Source organism: Magallana gigas, chromosome 4 (assembly GCF_963853765.1).
Source record: "Magallana gigas chromosome 4, xbMagGiga1.1, whole genome shotgun sequence".
NCBI classification, from domain to species: domain Eukaryota; kingdom Metazoa; phylum Mollusca; class Bivalvia; order Ostreida; family Ostreidae; genus Magallana; species Magallana gigas.
This window is the reverse complement of record NC_088856.1, coordinates 20,557,413-20,575,834: the sequence shown is the minus strand read 5'-3', so window position 1 is coordinate 20,575,834 and position 18,422 is coordinate 20,557,413. Positions and strand designations below refer to the sequence as shown.

The window sequence follows — 18,422 nt, the reverse complement described above, 5'->3', positions numbered from 1 at the left end:
CAATTACGAAAAAAACGAACAACAAATTTAACATTGCAAATTAGGGAAGTGTATTTTCCTGTGCTTATGATGCAATAACAGGTGTTTTACAAAAAAACATGATTAAATAAAATTCATGCAATTTTTAAAAATCAAATTCAAACTGTGAAATTAAGATTTTTTATATTATAGGAATTTTTTTAAGGAACATATTATTGTTCTGTGATCGTAAGATTAAATAAGAATAAGTTTATAAGTAAAACATGAAAAAAATATTTTAACAAATGGTTGCAATCTTCTCTATGAACATATCATTAATGCTATATACATCATAACAAAATGTATATCTAAGAAAATATCATACTGAAGATTTTAAGAAAGTTCAAGATAGGTCACAAATAAAAAAATGTACATGTTTGGTCCTCATCTTCATTTACAAGATTTTTTTTGGATGATTGTTATTACTAGTATTTCAGTTGCCAACCTCCTTAAGCTAGTTTTTTTTCCCGCGCGCACTAAATCTAAGAGCTCGCTTCGCTCGTCGCCGAGCTGTGCTAGCTATTATCGTTAGAGACATTGCGAGTCTTTCTCTTGTGTCTTTTTCTTCACAAAGTTTATTTTTTTTTTACATATTTTCTATTTTTGTCACTTATATATTGTTAAAGGTATAGTTTTGGTTCCCTTACAATTAAAGTTAATAATTATCATGTTGTGGAGAAACTTTTTTTAAAGAATTTTTAATTTTGTAACTATTTAATAAAATGCACTGTAACTCGGGTTATGTATTTTCTACACTGCTTGCAAGCTCTATCCATACCCGCATGAATCGCCGACGAAACATTAAGTGGTTCTAATAGAGAGAGAATGAGAGAGAGAGAGAGAGAGAGAGAGAGAGAGAGAGAGAGAGAGAGAGAGAGAGAGAGAGGGGGGGTCGGGGAGTCCGATATATACAAAAACAAAAAAAAGGGATAGAAATTAATATTTTTTTTCGGAAACGGAAGGGGTCAATGTAATTTTAAATGTCAATGGGATAAGATTGGCACTGAAAGTGTCTGAAAACCACTAATTTAAGGTTTTGCATTACCAATTTACTCTATGGTATTAGTAACAATCCCTGTGTCGATACGGCGCCAAAGAGTGGTAATAAAACACAGCGAACTACCTTATATCTTTTGTACTAAATAGAATTGTTCATCTATAAAGGTTTTATGTTTTCACTCTCGACAAACAAGTAATTAAACCTTGATTAATATATCCAGTTGGCACGGAAATAAAACCGAGGAAGTGATAGATTTGGTAAGAATCCGGAGTACCCATAAAAATATTGCGTGTTTTGTGTACAACCAGTCAGCAGAGGAAACTGGCTCCTTCATGGCACCTGATCCTAACTCTAATTTTTGTAGAGGTCCGTGTTTGCTCTACTCCTGTTTTGTATTTTTCCTTTGGATCTTTGTCTGTTTTTTATCAGTGCATATTATACAAAACGTTTCCATAGCATTATATTCTGGTTGTAAGGTTGATTTCCAAAAGCGTTTGCAAAAAAAAAAAACAAAAAAAAAAAAAAAACATTATTAGGACGTTTTAAAAACATTTTATTTTTATTGTAAGGATGTTATAAGAAAACATTATTAATACAACATTTAAAAACATATCCGTTTAGACTTGACAACGTTGTAAAAACAATATCAAAAATGTTATGGTTATTTAGCATAAAACATTTCTAAAATATGTTATAAAAATGTATCCTTTGTGATTTTTATAGCACTGTCAATTAGAAATTCCTAACCAAAATTGCTTTCATTGTATTGGTATTTCATATGTATATTTCTATATCACCAGAAAACTGCTTATCATACAGAATACAGAAAATGTTATAAGACAGCATAATAAAAACATTACCCGGCAATGTTTCATAGCGTTTTTAAAATACCTAGTAAATAATCGAATTGCTTTTTTTTTCTCTTTTAAATGCTCAAGATTGGCATACCTCAGTCATACATGCTATTTACAATATAAAAGTTACGCAATACATGTAATTACATTTTAGAAGATTGTATATTAAATATCTTTGTTAAAAAACCAGATTTATGGATTTTCATATTTATACTGTTTGTTGTATTTTTAAGAATTTAAATATTAAAAAGACAGACTATGATAAACATGCAGTTTGATTAAACAACAGTGGACAATATATGAAAATACTTAGAGTGCAGGACATTTGGTTAATTGAATGTCACAGCGGGATGCAATGGCCAGAGTGATAGCAGCCGATCCAGTTATTCAGTTTCCGCGCTATTTGTTATCTGAGTTGGTCAGCATTTTTAAAAACCCACACCATTTTACAAAGAGCAAGGATTTAGAATGGGAGGTATTTTCGGTAAATGTAAGTATTTTTTATCTTTCAATGCAGAATAATAACTTGGGTAGTGTGCACATGTACATTTAACTGAATGCGCTAAGCCATGTCATATCTATATACTGCTATGCTGTTATGTAATTGGCAATGCATGTGTACATATGCTTGCAATATGCAACCCATTTGTTGTCATTCCAGTACCATGTTATTTTCAACTTTTAAATACAGTTATTATATTTTACAATATACTAGGGGTTGCTCCCATAGCTTGACTACAGTGTACCGTTCCAGAGTGAGAAGTTTAGTTTCATTGTGTTGATGTTAGCCTAAGATATGACTTTCATGGAGTATCAAGCATATAGGTATTTGAAATTTATTTCCCAGCAATATATATGTTTTTTTTATATAAACTACATGCAATTGTTGATTGAACTTGCTAATTGCAACACAGGAGAACAATTTTAATGATTCAATTCCACTGACCAGATGTTTTATTTTGTGGGGTTTTTTTTTCAGGGATAAGAAATTCAGTGAAACACATCTGTTGCAACTATAACAATCGAAATGTGTGTAAACTTTTCAGACAATTGTGAAATTGTAACCATTGGGATACTAAGAAGTCTTGATATCTTATGACAATGGGTTAAACTGCGGATTTATATCGTTCATTTTGTGAAGTATAGTTATGTGATAAAACAGTTGGAAAATTTAAATGATGTTGTTTTCGTGTGTATGAAAATGTCTTAGGCTCATGTCTTTAACACTTAAAACTATTGTATTTAAAACCATAGGTTTTAAATTAAAGTAGAAAGAAAGTTTTATAAGGAAATGGAAATGATTTTAAAAAGTTCCCTAAATGATAACTAACAATGTTAAGAAAATGTTTGTAAACATTTCTTAGAAATGTTTTTAGAAAATGTTATTATAACATAACAAAAACCACACAGATTCACATTGTAATAACGTTTTTAAAAATGTTTGTAAACATTTCTTAGAAATGTTTTATAAAAGTATTATAATAATGTAACAAAAAACCACACAGATTCACGTTGTAATAACGTTTTTAAAAATGTTTTGGTAACATTCCTACAACGTTTTTAAAACGTTGTGAGAACGTTGTTGTGTTAACTAGGAAATGTGGATAAAGTCCTTGTTAAAGAGTCGAACCTGTCATTTAATAATATTTAACATAATTCTGTAGAAAAATAATAATAAAGAAACCAAGTGTACATTCCGCCAAATGGTAGCCATGCTTGTTTTCAAGCGTTCAAATTAGAAATTATGTGTTCAGTTTCGTTTAATAAAACGTTTTTTCAACGTAGTTGATTCAACGTTGATTGAAGGTTGAGTAATGTTTGATCAACGTTGCAACCTGATTTCAACCATCCCTCAACGTTAAACGTTGAAACAACGTCGCCTGTTCACTTGGTGGTTCCTAAATGGTAAATGATACAATATTGAGGCGAGTACACCCGAGTAAAATTAATATGGGAGAACACATCCTGAATGAAAACGTAATACCATTGGAGATATACACAAAGGGCGAAAAAATCACCTAGATTAGCGAAGTACATAGAAATCTAATCTTCATATTGGATTGTGTGACCGGACTTTGGTAAGTTACTTATCCATTAATGAACACATTTGCTAACATACATTTTCATAGCTTAAACTCTTTTTCTTTCTTTATGCTGAAAAGATCACTATTCAGAACACAAGTGCTGTTGGCATCCATTTAAGATGTCATTGTGCTAAATAGATTCGAACGCTTATTAGAAGATTTTAAGCTAATGTATTCAATTTTTGTGCAAGTAACGTAAAACAATAATTACCACTGAATTGACGAAATTATAATTGTTCTCTTTTAACAGTAAAAGAAACATCAATTACGGCATAATGCTAGACGTATATATTCGTGATTCTAAATTGTAAAAAAAAAATGTCCTAGAAAATATGTACACTGTTATTAGGAATTTTGTCAGATCCGTCCTATTTATTATTTAGTTAACTTACAAATTAAATTGACGTTACTTACATATAATGCCTTGTTTTAAATAAATTAGGGAAATTCCCGAGGGTCACCCAGGAAAGATGCCAACACCTGAATTAGAATGGTTACAAACTGTAGACGGCTAGTTGCCCATAAGGAATAAACACATCTGGTGTTTCAGGTTTGTATCATATTGTATACCGACGTCACCCCGGTGACTCCCCGTACAAAAGACTTTGCAATGATGACCAGTGGAAGCTGTCAATGATGCGTTTATCAAACCAAGCCGATTTATCCAAAAACGATGACCCCAACTTTCAAAACATATAAAAACAACATCAACTTATAACATAAATCCTATAGTGTGCGGATAAACCAAATTTTTAATCAATAACCTTATAACATGGTTATGGGAGTTATTTTTTCCCGATTTTTCTGACATCAATATAAGAATTCCAGTTAAATAAATTATTATTTTTTCCTTACACTATGACAAACCCATTTCAGATTGTGATAACAGTCATGTAGGTCAATTGGTTAGAAAATGGATACATAAACATTAGTGTCCTTTTATTCTGACCAACACAAATATGTTTGAATGTTAGCAGTAAATGTAGGCATAAGTGGAACAAACTGATATATTTTGCAATATAAAGTAAGTTCATTTTAAGTGTGTACCATCTATTATAACATACCGTAGTTTTAAAAACAAATTAAACATATTTTAATGTGTTTACAGAATTGGTTTATGTCTAAATTTATTTATCATTTAAGTCAACACCACAGTGACACAATTTTGAAAAGGTTAAGTAATATTTAAGAAATCAATACGATTTTAGCTTCATGCTATTCGTGATAAGATATCTTGTAGAAACCTGGAGTGTTGTTTAAACAAGACCATAACCCATACTTAAATTTGTCGAGGAGTCTCATACATGCATATGCATTTCAATAAGTTTCATTCTGGAGTAGAAAAATTATGATGGTGTAATGATGACCAGCTCCTTGCCCGAAACCTTTCAAAAACGACTATAAAACCTTTAATTTTAGCAAAAAACTTGAAGATATAATAGAGTGCAGGACCTGATATTGAAAAATGCAAGACTCTGATAGAAAATAATCTCCCCTTCATTGGTAACTTTCAAGAGAGGTTTTATGTGTAAATGTTTTCATAGATAAACTAAAACAAGGTGGCTAGTATACAGTCATGCTTTATTTGAAAACAACCTCCCATCCCCAAACCTCAGGGGCAGAGAGAAACTCCTCTGGCCATTTAAACCCCCCCAAAAAATTAAATGCTATAAAATGTTACTCACTTCTCCTGTTTGATTTTTTAATAATTAATCTTTATTTATGATCATGTGGTAATTATGCCAAAATCATCTTAAATGTACTGTTTATCAGTGAATTTGGTTAGCCAATCATTTTTTTACTATTAACAATTCTATTTGGGTTTTTTTAGAAAGTTCGAAAAACTGTTTTTGTTCAAATGATAAGAATACTTGCATGCATAACTCTTGTGATCATACAACTTCTTAATTACATTATATTCAATGAAGAATTACTTAATATGAACAAGGAAGATAACTCCATTTTGAAGAAACAAGGGAAAATAACTCCATTAACTGCCTGAAATATTTCTAAATGCTTTCACAATATCTTAACTTTGATAGACAGTTTATTTGGTTTTTTTTCTAAATATGTGAATTAACTCATTTCTTTCATTAAAATTCCTGAGCAGAATGAAATAATAAGAAAAATATATATTATCCTTCCACCTCAACAATTACCCTTGCCTTAAATGTACGTTACATCAACTTTTATTAAAGATGACAGCTTACTTTTTTTCTAAAAAGGTGAAGATGATGCTATTGTCTTTTCAAAAAGTATTCTTAAAAAAGAAAATAAGAAAAGAATTATTATTTTTAGTAAGTTTTAGTTATTACAATGTAAAAAAGCGTTTTGGAAATTGAGTGGGTGATCTCCTATTTAATGCGCAGCTGTAAATTATGTCAAAACCAGCATAATAACACCGTCATTATTGCAGTAATGCCCATTATCATCGAGTTGTGTTTGGGTTAGTTACCTTACAAATAAAAAGAACATATCGATGGAATAGGGTGAGTCTTCGTACAAAAAACGATATACACAAGATTAGACGCGGACTGTTAATATATTAGTATCACATAACATTGTATAGGGCAAAAAGCTGACCAGTCAACATAATATTTAGCAATGAGAAATAACACATTCTTTAAACACGGCTTACATATAATGGATTTAAAAAAAAAAATAAGGAAAATTGCATATGCAGCCACGTCAAACAAACAACAAAAATAATATTACATTATCAATGCGTGATATACACGAGTATCAGTATAAAAAATTAGTAAGTTCACACCCACTTATTTTTAACAAATCCTATAGTTCTGTCATGAACTTATATTGGAAAATGAAGTTAAATACATTCATATATGCGTTTTCTAAAATGCAGGTTTTGCTATTTATTGTATACATGCCCTCTAGTAATCATGTAACTGATTTAAAACAAAAAGAAATATGAAAAATGAAATAAGTTTTGATTATTTCATAAGTTTGTTGGGAAAAAAATGAGGACTTTTTTACAACACAGGGTAACCAGATATCGTCTCTGATATACTGATGAGAAAGTATTCTATTTTCAAATATCAAATATTTGATGAAACAAAATAAAAAATGGAAAAATACCAATTAATAATCTGAGGCTTTCTAGAAATAAATATAATAAGATATTAATATATTATCATGATTAATAACAATGTAAATATCTGTGAATTTTTTTTTTTGTTAACAACAATAAAAAAAGTCAAATTAAAAATGAAATAAACCTTAAGATATCAACTTCAGAAAATTCAAAATGAGTTCTTTTTCATTTTTGCATAATAACATAAACACCAAGAACGTTGAAATTTATTTTGGTTAAATTACCAAAAGTCTTTCACACAAAAATTTCAATGCAAAACTATCACATGGCGCATCGTGAAATTTTCCATTTAAAAGGAGCATACAATTCTCACTCATTCCTCCCTGGGGTTGACCAAAATCCCAAGGCAGAAAAGACATCGGCAATCCGTTATTATAAACCCAATTTCCTTCTTGATTGAAATCATTTCCATCGATGTGAACTAACGTTAAGGATGGATCTGTATTAAAAAGCAGACTAACTAAGAAAAATACGTATTAATGAAAATACATTGTATTATGTTTGAAACACCTTATTGAGATTTTGCATTGTGTATTGTTCTTCATATTAAAATTATTTCTTCTCTTTCTTACACCTTTTGTAAAATAATGGGGGTTTTTTTCAGAACAATAAAAGAATATCATTTTTAATTTTTTTTTGTACAAAAGTAACATTACACCCTGTTGTCCAGGTTACACATATTTCCAGAGAATAACTATTGAATCTATGATTCTAGACTATCTACATATTGTAACACAATACCCTGCCACTTTCAAAGGCACCCGTCCGATGCTTTATTGATCTAAATTCTTAAATAAATAATATATAAATACTATATCCTGTCCAAAAGTTTTGCTTCTACCACTTTTTGACGATTTTTAACCAAAGCAAACATATCTGACAATGAGGCACAATTCCATCCAAGAAAGGTACAAAGCCAAGATTTCTTCATTGACATATCATCAGTTATATTACGAAGACTTATAACGGGAAATGTTTACATCTTTTTCCATTCGGAAATACTCTTGGCACCGCGCGCAGTTTTCCCCATTCATCATTTTTTTTTCAGAGAAAATTCAATGTAGGCATTAAGTATGAAATTAAAAAAAAAGCCATACACCTACCCTGCCCATCACCAATGAAATAAAATATCAACAAAGATCACCAAAAATCAACAACAATTGAGACAATGTTTAGAAAAAATTTCTGACTCCTGAATTATAACGTTAATTTAGGAGCAACATTTAATCAAAAACTGCAAAACAAAGGCAGGATATTTACTGTAAATGAAATTCTATGTGGAATACTTATACCATACACGGAAACTACTGAAAAAATCCATGTACATTAATATATCATAATCAGTCATATCTTAAAATTCATCTGCACTACAACCTCATATTTTAGCTGATGTTACTCTAAACCCTACCAGAAGATTTTACATAAATTAATATAAATAATATTCCTTTTGGCGTAAATAAGCAAATATTTACCAGTAGCGGTAGTCAAATTATAAACTTCCTCCAACATATTGGTTGTAGTAATGCTGATAAGACTTCCTCCCTCCATTACACAAGTTTCGTTGGCATTGATCCAAGAGAGGGGTGTATGAAGGCTCTTCAGACATTTATTTGCAGATTTCAATGTGACATAGCCTATATCTTCACAAGTAGCTTTAAAATCGAAAACCAATTTAATTTATAAATTATTTTTCACATTTTAGATTAAAAAAAGAACGTTTTACTATTCAAGTGGACAAAATTATATTTGATTTGATATGTATTTGAATATTTTGAGGAAAAAATGCTGCTATGAAGTATAGTCCATATAAATAATAGATAATGTTTTTTGAATAATTGCGATAACAAACGGTTTAAATTATTGACACAAATCAGGAAGTGTCATATATCCTCATTGCATTCTCTCACAATTTATAAAATCATGAAAGATTTTCTATAATTCATTGTATAAAAATTGGTCAGGGACATACATTATAGAATACCAAAGATCAGAGAGAAATTGTGTTCCTTGTCGACATGCTGAAGTAAATTAATATAACTGTAAATCAAATAAACCTTTTAGTTACATATTGTTTTCAGGGCATTTACATGTTTAAAAAGTAAAAACGTTTCTTGTGTCAATAGATAGTTGCTTAATATCGTTTATCTTTATGGCAATTAACATCCAAAATTCTTCAACGGTAATCAAATGTTCTATAGAACTTGCAAGTTTTCATGATTCAGAATTATCTTAAATGCAAACATTGGTTACCTTTTAATACTAGCTAAACTAATGACTATCGAACATAAATGAAATCAATTAGTATACCGATACACGTTAAAAGGGTAGGCATACCTCGCTTTGTATAAACGGATAATGTCCCAGTATCTTTTCCAGAGCGGGGGTCAACACCTCTATTGAACAGCTTACAAATTCCAGACGATTTATCCAGAAGAAAAGACTGACAGTTTTGATTTCCGATGCATCTAGTAGCACAATGGGTACTTGATGAACTTGCTATCTCTAGGTTCAGATAACCATGCAGTGATGACGACTGGGAGTTGTCAAGAACTACTAAGTCAAACCAGTTCGATCTATATGTATCCAAACCCATAGTACAAACTATTAAAAAAGACATTGCATAATTGAATTAACACTAGGATAAGAATTATGTTTCAATACTTACAAACGAAATGGTTTGTGTATAATAATGCTACATTGGTCATAATTAGTTATTCGTTCTTCTTGTTCTTAATCATAATGGAACGGAAAAACCTGATATTTAATAAGATAAGCTAAGGTACGTTTGGTTTAAATATTTTTCGAATCATTTTTTTCAGTCAATTACAGATGCCAAATAGTGTCTACCAAAAGTAACTAAATTAGTATTAGATAAATTCGAGGTACATTGCATTATCTTTGATAAACTTCATTCGTTAAAAGTCATAAAACTTACCAACTGCTGAAAACTTGAATAACAATAATATTAGTCCTATATTTTTGGACATAATGACAGTTGTAAGAACTTCACTTTATCTGAAATCAACCAACAGAATCCAGCGTCTGAAGTGAGCGTGAAATATGATGTGTTAGTTAATGCGCATGCTGATGAGTATTGATTTTGTTGGTACCTTTATGTGATTGAATCATTAGCTTTAGCTAGGGTATAGTTTCATAAACAGCATTTTGTTCATTATTCAGTTGAATTGGCTCTCAATAAAGATCAGTTGGTTAATAAAACGATATATTTACATTCTACTATGTTTTTCCATTAAAATCTGTGATGTTTAAATGCCTCTTAATGCAACACCTATTCACTGAGTATGGATTTACAAGTAATTTACATAAGTAGTTCTCAAACAGTGATTTCTATGTTATCAATGAGAAAACATAATTTATAAATTTGTCAAAACACCATGTTTTACAGTTATTCTAAAAAAGTTGACTTCATTATTAAAAACAAAATCTTAAGAGTTAATTTTCATGGATTTTATGTTCATGCCAGTTGATCTTATCTCAACAGTCTATTAGATAACCAGTTTGAACCAGTTTTATAAAACAGCTGTTCTTGCTGTTACTAATTTAGTCCCTCCGTTATATGCAATTTATATCGATTTATTTAGGTAAATAATTGATTTCATCAGTAAGGTAATGTAAATATTACCATTAAATGATTTATTTTTGACGTCGTCGTGTCAATAACTGCCGTTAGGTGAGCAGACAAATTGAATAAAGCGCGTTCAATGCTATAGCATATTGCTGCTTGTGCGATTATCCAGCCGTTCGTATTACTATTAGAATGATACATATTCGGTTCAACACGGCGAAAGCGATACTTGTTTAGCACGTTAATTAAACTTTATAAATGATAAAAACTTAATAACCCTTAATAAAACTTAATTTAACCTAAATCTAACTTTAAAATTCAACTTTAAACGCCATCAAAAATTATTTTAGAAGCTACATGCAAAAATATTCACAGAATGAAACTCTGCCATTCAGTCATCAAGGTGACTGAATGTCATTTTATTTCTATTAGTAACCTTTCCAGACCTTTCGGATATTTCCGTTGACTGAATGGCACAGTTTAATCCTATGATACTTGGTGGTCGATAGTCAGTTTTACACTGACTGCAATATGTGCATGTTTGAATTCAATATTATTTATGAAATCATCATATTAGTTTTAAAAGCATATTTTTGAAAGCGAAGTATCTTTAGTTTATGATCTGTAATTTTCCCAAGAAAATGGTAAAATATCTAAAATTTTCATTTTTCAAATATTATTTAAAATACAAAAGTAATTTTTAAAGTATTATTTCAAATTGAGAGGTTTTGCAGTCCAAGAATTCCGTAGACAAATAATTTCATAAGTTTACGTAATATTTTGGTGCTGTTCCTGTAACTAATAGAAAAAATGGAAACAAATAATAATTGTGATGATGTTTAAGGACATTTCTGACAAAATCATTCGTAATACCCTGTTATATGATTAACACTTTTTAATAATTCTATTTAGATTGGTAACACGCTAATTGAATACATCACACATGTCATTTTTAAAACCTGAAACATATGTTTACATATATATGTGCAATGTACAATATACAGATTGTAAAATTTAATTTATTCCAATCGTAACTATAAGCATTCCGAAATCTATATTTGAAAATTTAAAATCACTTAAAAAGTTGAAGATGGATTATTTCATCAGTCCAATGTTAACACGTAAAACATATACAAAATTATCAAAAGTGAACCCCAAAAATGTATAAAGTATAAACAAGTATAAACACGTTTAGTTGTGAAATAATAACTGTTTTCATGATCTTGCATTAAATAGTCTTATACATCAAAATAATTCACAATTGATTAAATACATATAATTTCAGAATCGATTGACATAATTATCAGATAAATACGTTCGTTTTCTACTAACGCTTTTTGTCAGTGTGGTTTTAACAGAAATAGGAGAGAATAAAAAAATGAATAAGGGTAAAGAGAGAAGGGGTGGCTTTTTACTTTTTACTTTAATAATATAACACATATACAACGGTTACAAGTAAACTTTTTTTAAAAACTATCATACGAATGATATGAGTTCAGAAATGAAATTCTCTTTGCTTTAGGACTAAAGTACAAGTAATTTCATGCCAAATTATATTTTTATATCATTTCTATGGATTTAAAATTTAAAAAATACCATTATATTTAATTTTATAATAAACTCTTCATAAAACTTGGGATTGAGCAAAAAAAAAAAAAAAAAAAAAAAAAAAAAAAACGGAAAACAAACCAAACTAATGATTCAATGAAAGAAGTTCGTTCACTGTATCTCAGATTTTTATAGATAAAATTGCAACATTTAAAAGCTTCACAAGAAAAACACACAAAACCCCAACCCAACGGTCTCTTATTTAGGCTGTGTAATTAATTAAGGAATAAGGAAACACTCTTCTATAATTTTGGTCGGGCCGTGATCAAATCAAATAAAGCCCAAAGGGCGTTATGATAGATTTGATCATACCCCGACCAAAATTATCACCTTATAATAATCAAAGAATGATTTTTCATAACTTATATCTTATTTAATTTTCAGCAATTGTTCGCTTTCATATTTGAATATAAATAAGCAAACCCCGCTTGAGCCCCTATTCTGCGTCATTTGAATTTATTAGACTGTATAGTCGAAAATCGATACGTAGTAGTTATCACAGGCAAAGACACTGAAAATGTACATATTAATGTATCATATATCACTTCATTAAACTTCTTCTCAAATCTTCAAGTGATTATTTTATAATTTAGACGTCACATGGTGCCTTAGATCGGGGTCATGGCTTGAACAAATCAAAAATAGTACTATATATATTATGGTATATAGAATGATTGCATTGCTATACTAAGGTATCATAAATGGTAATATTGTATTTCGAGGAAAGGTTTTAAATATTTATCCCACATGTATACTCATTGAACGTTTAAATCCCTCTCCAACTCCGTATCCTCCGAGTTTTGCGTTAAGTGTCACGGTTTTAGCTACTGTATTTATAGTCTACACAATATCACATATCCTAGTGCTTTATTATTTTTTTCAGTTTATTCCTATGTTAAAGTTGAATTCAGAAATCATTCATTTGTACTACTTATAACAAGCACTATTTCAAAATATTTGCGATAAGTTGATAATATTTGTTTTGGTTGTTTTTTGCTTTAAAGACTTAAATCAATTCACCACGGGTCAGTGTTCAAATTGCACAACGTCCAGAGTAGAAGAAATCTGGTCACTTCTCACGGGTTCTTCTCACAAATGAATTTTAAAATCGCAGGCGGAGTATCGCACTGTGAATCGTGAATTGTGCCTTCGTAAATGATTAAGCAATTTTGATGAACTCTTCCTTCGGGTTCGGTATTACCCCAAAGTGGAGACGAGAGAGGAAAAGAAGATCCGTCATGAAAAACCCAATTTCCCTCTGAACTTAAATCATTCCCATCTATGTGGAAATACGTAAAGGTTGGATCTGCAAGTAAATAAAAGCGTCTCAAGTTTGTCGCCTTTAAGTTAAAGTGATAATTTAATTGTGATTTGTGATATCATAATCCTCAAAAGATGTAGGTAGAAACTGTAGTTCTGAAAATGACAGGTTTTATTGATTAACTGACTTAAAAGTTTATGCTTTATTGATACAAATGAACGTTTTAAATTGTTGTATGTCAAAAATACTGGACCAGTGCTGTAAACAAACAAATGCATGTATTTACCTATAGCAGAAGTCAGACTTAGGACTTCATTTAAAACATCCAATGTTTTAATGGTAAAAAGATGCCCACCATCGTTAACACACGTGTTGTTGGCATCAACCCAGAATTGCGGAGTGTGGAACTTCTTCAAACACGTATGTTTTGTTTTTACGCTGATATATCCAATGTCTTCACAAGTATCTAAAAAAAACAGTAAACTTTAATCATAACAATTCGGAATATTACTCTTACAAGTTAAATTGGAAAAAAAATATCACAATTAAACATAAAAGTGTAATTAAAACATGAAACCTTATGTCTGTATTGGAACTGTAATTAAGTTCGATTAAAACTTAAAAACTATATTTACATCTACCGAGGATAATCCCCTCTTTTTCTAACGAAAAAATGCTTTCTTGGATGATTCATACGGGTAATAAAGGTAGCGATCATTGCAGAAAAAAAAATACATAATCCGCTATTTTTTTCTGCAGTGTCGCCACCTTCATATCCCGTATGAATCACCAAAGAAAATTTTTCATTCTTTTAATAAATTGCTAAAGCTTAAACAAGCTTTACTATGAATTCTCTTTGTATAATCGATTTTTAATAATAATATCAAACATGCCAAAATAATAAATAAAAATGAAAGAGCGTTATAAGATACTTTGTTTTGTAAACACTGGATACATCCCAGTAGCATCTTCGGAGAGGATATCAACACGTCTACCGAATAGTTGACAGATTTCAGGCGACTCATTGCTCAGAAAGGTCTCACAAGTTCGGTGCAATAGACACTGAGTAGCACAGTGGTCCACTGATGGACAGTCAGTCTCCAATTGCAGATCATCTTTTAGGGAAAGCAGCTGAGAGCTGTTCAAGATCACTTTCCCAAACCAACTTGTTCTATCAAGGCCACATACACCACCTGTCAAATAAAATATATTATTCTGATAAGTTTTTCGTTTTATCACATTTAAACAAGTCGTATCATGAAATTACTTGGCCTGTGTATTTAAATTTTCCTCAATAAATAGATGATTTTTTTGTTTGGGGAAAAAAGACATGTTTATCTCATCTCGTAGTTTTAAGGGAACTAACTGCTGTTCTTTAATAGCTAGGGTGTCGTTGAAAACTCAAGAAAATATCGGTGTCTGTCTTAGAACATGTAATGCATTATTTTCCTTCACTACAATATCGACCAGACTCAACCTAACAGACGGTGCACCCAACCTAACCTTGGTCGGCTTTCTGTGCCGCTCAGAGTCGGCTTTGAGTCTGCTTAGGGGACTCAGAGCTCACAAGCTGACCCCAAACTGATCCAGTGCAGACCCAGATCTGACAATTAGAAAGAAAACCCGGATTAAAGAAGTAGACCTTAAAATCGCTCCATAAATACCACATGTCTCTACATGTGTATTTGAAATAAACTAGGAACGGGATTTAAAGACGGTAAGAAAAAAGATGAATCTGCGCAATATTTCAGTGCAAAAGCGGACACAAAGCAAACTCAAAGGAGATCCCGAGCTGACTAAGAGCAGACCCAGAGTAGACGCTTTTATTTTTTTTTAAAGCAGACCTTAACTAAACCCCTAACAGACACAAAGCGGACCGGGGTCAGCTTTTAGGGTCTGCTTTGGTGTTAGGTTGTGTCTGGTCGGTACTGTATGTTGAGTAAGTATATAACAACATATAATTAAAGATTTTGTGATAAATGAAATGAAAGAAAATTGATTTAAGCTACATGTATCTTAATTTAATAGTATATAACAGCATATGTTAAATGATATTCTTAAGTAAGAATTATTTTACATGTATACATGTATATTTCAAAACAAATATTGTCCATGATTTACCGAATTTTAGACGAAGTATTTGATAAATTGATACACTTACACAAAAGGCCTTACGATTTTTTTTATCTCTTTTTTCATATAAAATTAAGAGACAATAACGTCTTCTCTTTTTTATTCTTATTCGTTATACCTTTTTTTTTTTTAAATGATAGTTTAATTTAGCTAAATAGGAAAATTTAAACAATCCCTAAATATTATATTTAAAAGAAATAGCACAATGTAGCTATTATAGTTTTTGGGAATGCCAAAAATCGAGCAAGTATTCCCTTCAATCACACGTATTTAATCAAAACATTTGATATATCTATATCATTTTATGATTTGAATAATGTACACAATGGACATTTATTTTCATTTTGTTTTAAGTAGAATGGTAATTGTATACAAATCAACCCCGTATACCATTTCTTAAACACATTCTGACTTATATATAGTTTCAGAAAAGTACAACTTTTAGCGAATATTATTCATTAAAAAAACCAGCCTGGGTATCATGAGATTGTCAAGGCATATCGTTATCTTTTTCACTTATTAGAATTTCTTTTCAAAAAAGAGTGCAATGTCTTTCCAAACTAGTTCTTAAATAGTGCTTGATCTATATTATATCCTTTATTTGGTGATTTTTTTTACCATTTTAGGTATACGAAATGTATCTACATTGTAAAGGTTGAATCTAACGCGAACTTTGAAAATTAACAATCAACTTTGCAAAATTTGTAAAAAAGTAAAATCCAAATTTTGCAAAAGAAATATCTTTAAACTTACCGAATCCCCATAAAATGTACACTAACTGTACAAGTCCAACCAGTTTTGACATTTTGAAAGATTTAAAAGTGATATTTGTTTATCGCCTCTACTTATCAGGGAAACATATTGAAAATCGACTCTCCTTTCAACCTATAGAGATATTGCACAAAGCTCAATGTTTAGATTAAAGAGTTAATTTGACATAAATTTTAATGGCTATTGAATACTGATTTTATTGTGTACCTCTCATTAGCATGATAGACGTTTCATCATTAGAATATGGGTTTCATAATTCCATTTAACGGAAGAACAATGTAAATTTGTAGTCCACTCTAATTTAGATCGGTCACTGTTCAGTCAGTTAGTCTTTACAAATCAGCTATAGTCCTTGTATTTACTCTTCTATCCTAAATCTAAAATTCACTATGAAACAGTATCAATATTCTGGACTTTACTCTTTTGGTATGATTTCTCAGAATCTAACGTTTACGAAGTTAATCAGCAATTGACTTTAGGTTACTTAATAATAACCGAAACAGACGTAGTGTTATGTCTTCATAACAAGCTCATGTCTTAAAACAAAACCGGTCTATTTTCTGTTTTTCATGTCCAAGACAACAAAGAGGCATTACGTTTATTGTATTATTCGATATCTCTGAATCTTTCTCTAATTTATCTTAAGGTTGTGCACCAATCATTTTTCATTCATTGTTTAGATCATCATATGTTATAGTCAAGCATAGCTGTCATTCATTTTTCGTCTATCCTCACCAAAGTCCAAATGGGGATGCCACTATCGGTTATCCGACTCGGTTGTTATATTTTTTATTTATTAATACATATACAATTTTTGCCATGCGTTGAGACTCGATTATTAAACACGTAGTTCTTCATTCCTTATTTTCTGGAATCGGACCCTCGGGAATTCGGTACACCTATTATTTTTTAGAAGGGAGGAGATGACTTAAATCAACTATCCTATGCAGTTGCTCTGGCAGAACGGAAGTGAAACAATGTTTGACCTAAGCACATGCCATGAAAGGAAAACAGTCAACGCTGATCAGACTTAATAGTTGAAAATAATCGGTAAATTTGATGTAAGAACTAAATGAAGGGTCGATTGTCATACTGTAGATTCCTAATTAACCGCGAGGAATTGATATCCGCGTAAAATCGCGAGAAGCACCCTTCGCGGATTTTAAAACCTCGCTATTATTTTCTAAGAGTTCAAAACTATAAGAAATAAGGATGGAAATTCCGTGTTCGCGATTTTATATTCTCGCGATTTGATCCGAAACCGCCAGATCGCGGAATTAAGTACTCGCGTAATATAAGGAATTTACAGTAGTGTCTGGCCTTAGTCCTTTATTCAGAAACATACGATACTGGAGTAGACTAGACTTTATTATTATTTCTTTGATAAAAATTGTTTCGACACAATTTCCCAGAAATATTTCGATTACTGATCCATTATGCATCGTTGAGTTTGATGGCGTTCATTATATTATAAAATATTACACAAAACGATTCATACGAGCTTTCCGTCTATAGCTCGGAATTCTTGTCGGAAAAGCCCGAGAATTCATATTACAAAAAAATCAAATAGAAGCTAAGAAACTACTTGCCATGTGAAATTACGTATCGTTGATTTAAAAATGAATGATAATTGATAAAATTAAAATAATATCAACTTCTGTCAGTACTTCAGTGCTTTGATTACGTGTACCCTGCAGTCATCAGTGCCTCATCTATACCGTATAACCTCTACGCCAACATTCACTCACCCTAATCATCTGCACGAAATGGAAACAGTTACGGACAAATTTACCAACATCGTTCAAATCTACGCTGTCACGTCTGCAGTTGGTACCACGAAAAGAAAACAACATTGGATTGAGAAATAATGATTTATTTTTGTCAGTTATATTAATGTGAGCGTTCGTAAATCAAAAAAGAAGAATACAAGAAATGACCTCTCAAAAACTTGTATGGTATGTTGTATGCTATGTTATTTCTAAAATCTTGTTATCC

General features: G+C 30.7%; 1 protein-coding gene, 1 long non-coding RNA gene and 1 other non-coding gene across 3 annotated transcripts; 1 reads left to right on the top strand and 2 right to left on the bottom strand.

Moving 5' to 3' along the window:
- Nucleotides 1-2,197: 2,197 nt before the first annotated feature.
- LOC136274540 (uncharacterized) lies at nt 2,198-2,991 on the top strand. The gene is made up of 3 exons (XR_010712950.1): nt 2,198-2,362; nt 2,588-2,697; nt 2,852-2,991. It is a non-coding gene; the product is annotated as an uncharacterized lncRNA (long non-coding RNA).
- LOC105328198 (uncharacterized) lies at nt 2,837-10,409 on the bottom strand. The gene is made up of 4 exons (XR_010712949.1): nt 10,004-10,409; nt 9,403-9,669; nt 8,541-8,720; nt 2,837-7,507 (listed from the first exon to the last, which is right to left on the bottom strand). It is a non-coding gene; the product is annotated as an uncharacterized protein (transcript).
- A 1,991-nt stretch (nt 10,410-12,400) lies between these two features.
- LOC109618755 (uncharacterized) lies at nt 12,401-16,476 on the bottom strand. The gene is made up of 4 exons (XM_066081616.1): nt 16,410-16,476; nt 14,456-14,716; nt 13,810-13,989; nt 12,401-13,568 (listed from the first exon to the last, which is right to left on the bottom strand). Exons 1-4 carry the CDS (start codon nt 16,459-16,461, stop codon nt 13,339-13,341), a joined length of 723 nt encoding a protein of 240 aa, XP_065937688.1. The 5' UTR covers nt 16,462-16,476; the 3' UTR covers nt 12,401-13,338.
- Between the last annotated feature and the right edge of the window lie 1,946 nt (nt 16,477-18,422).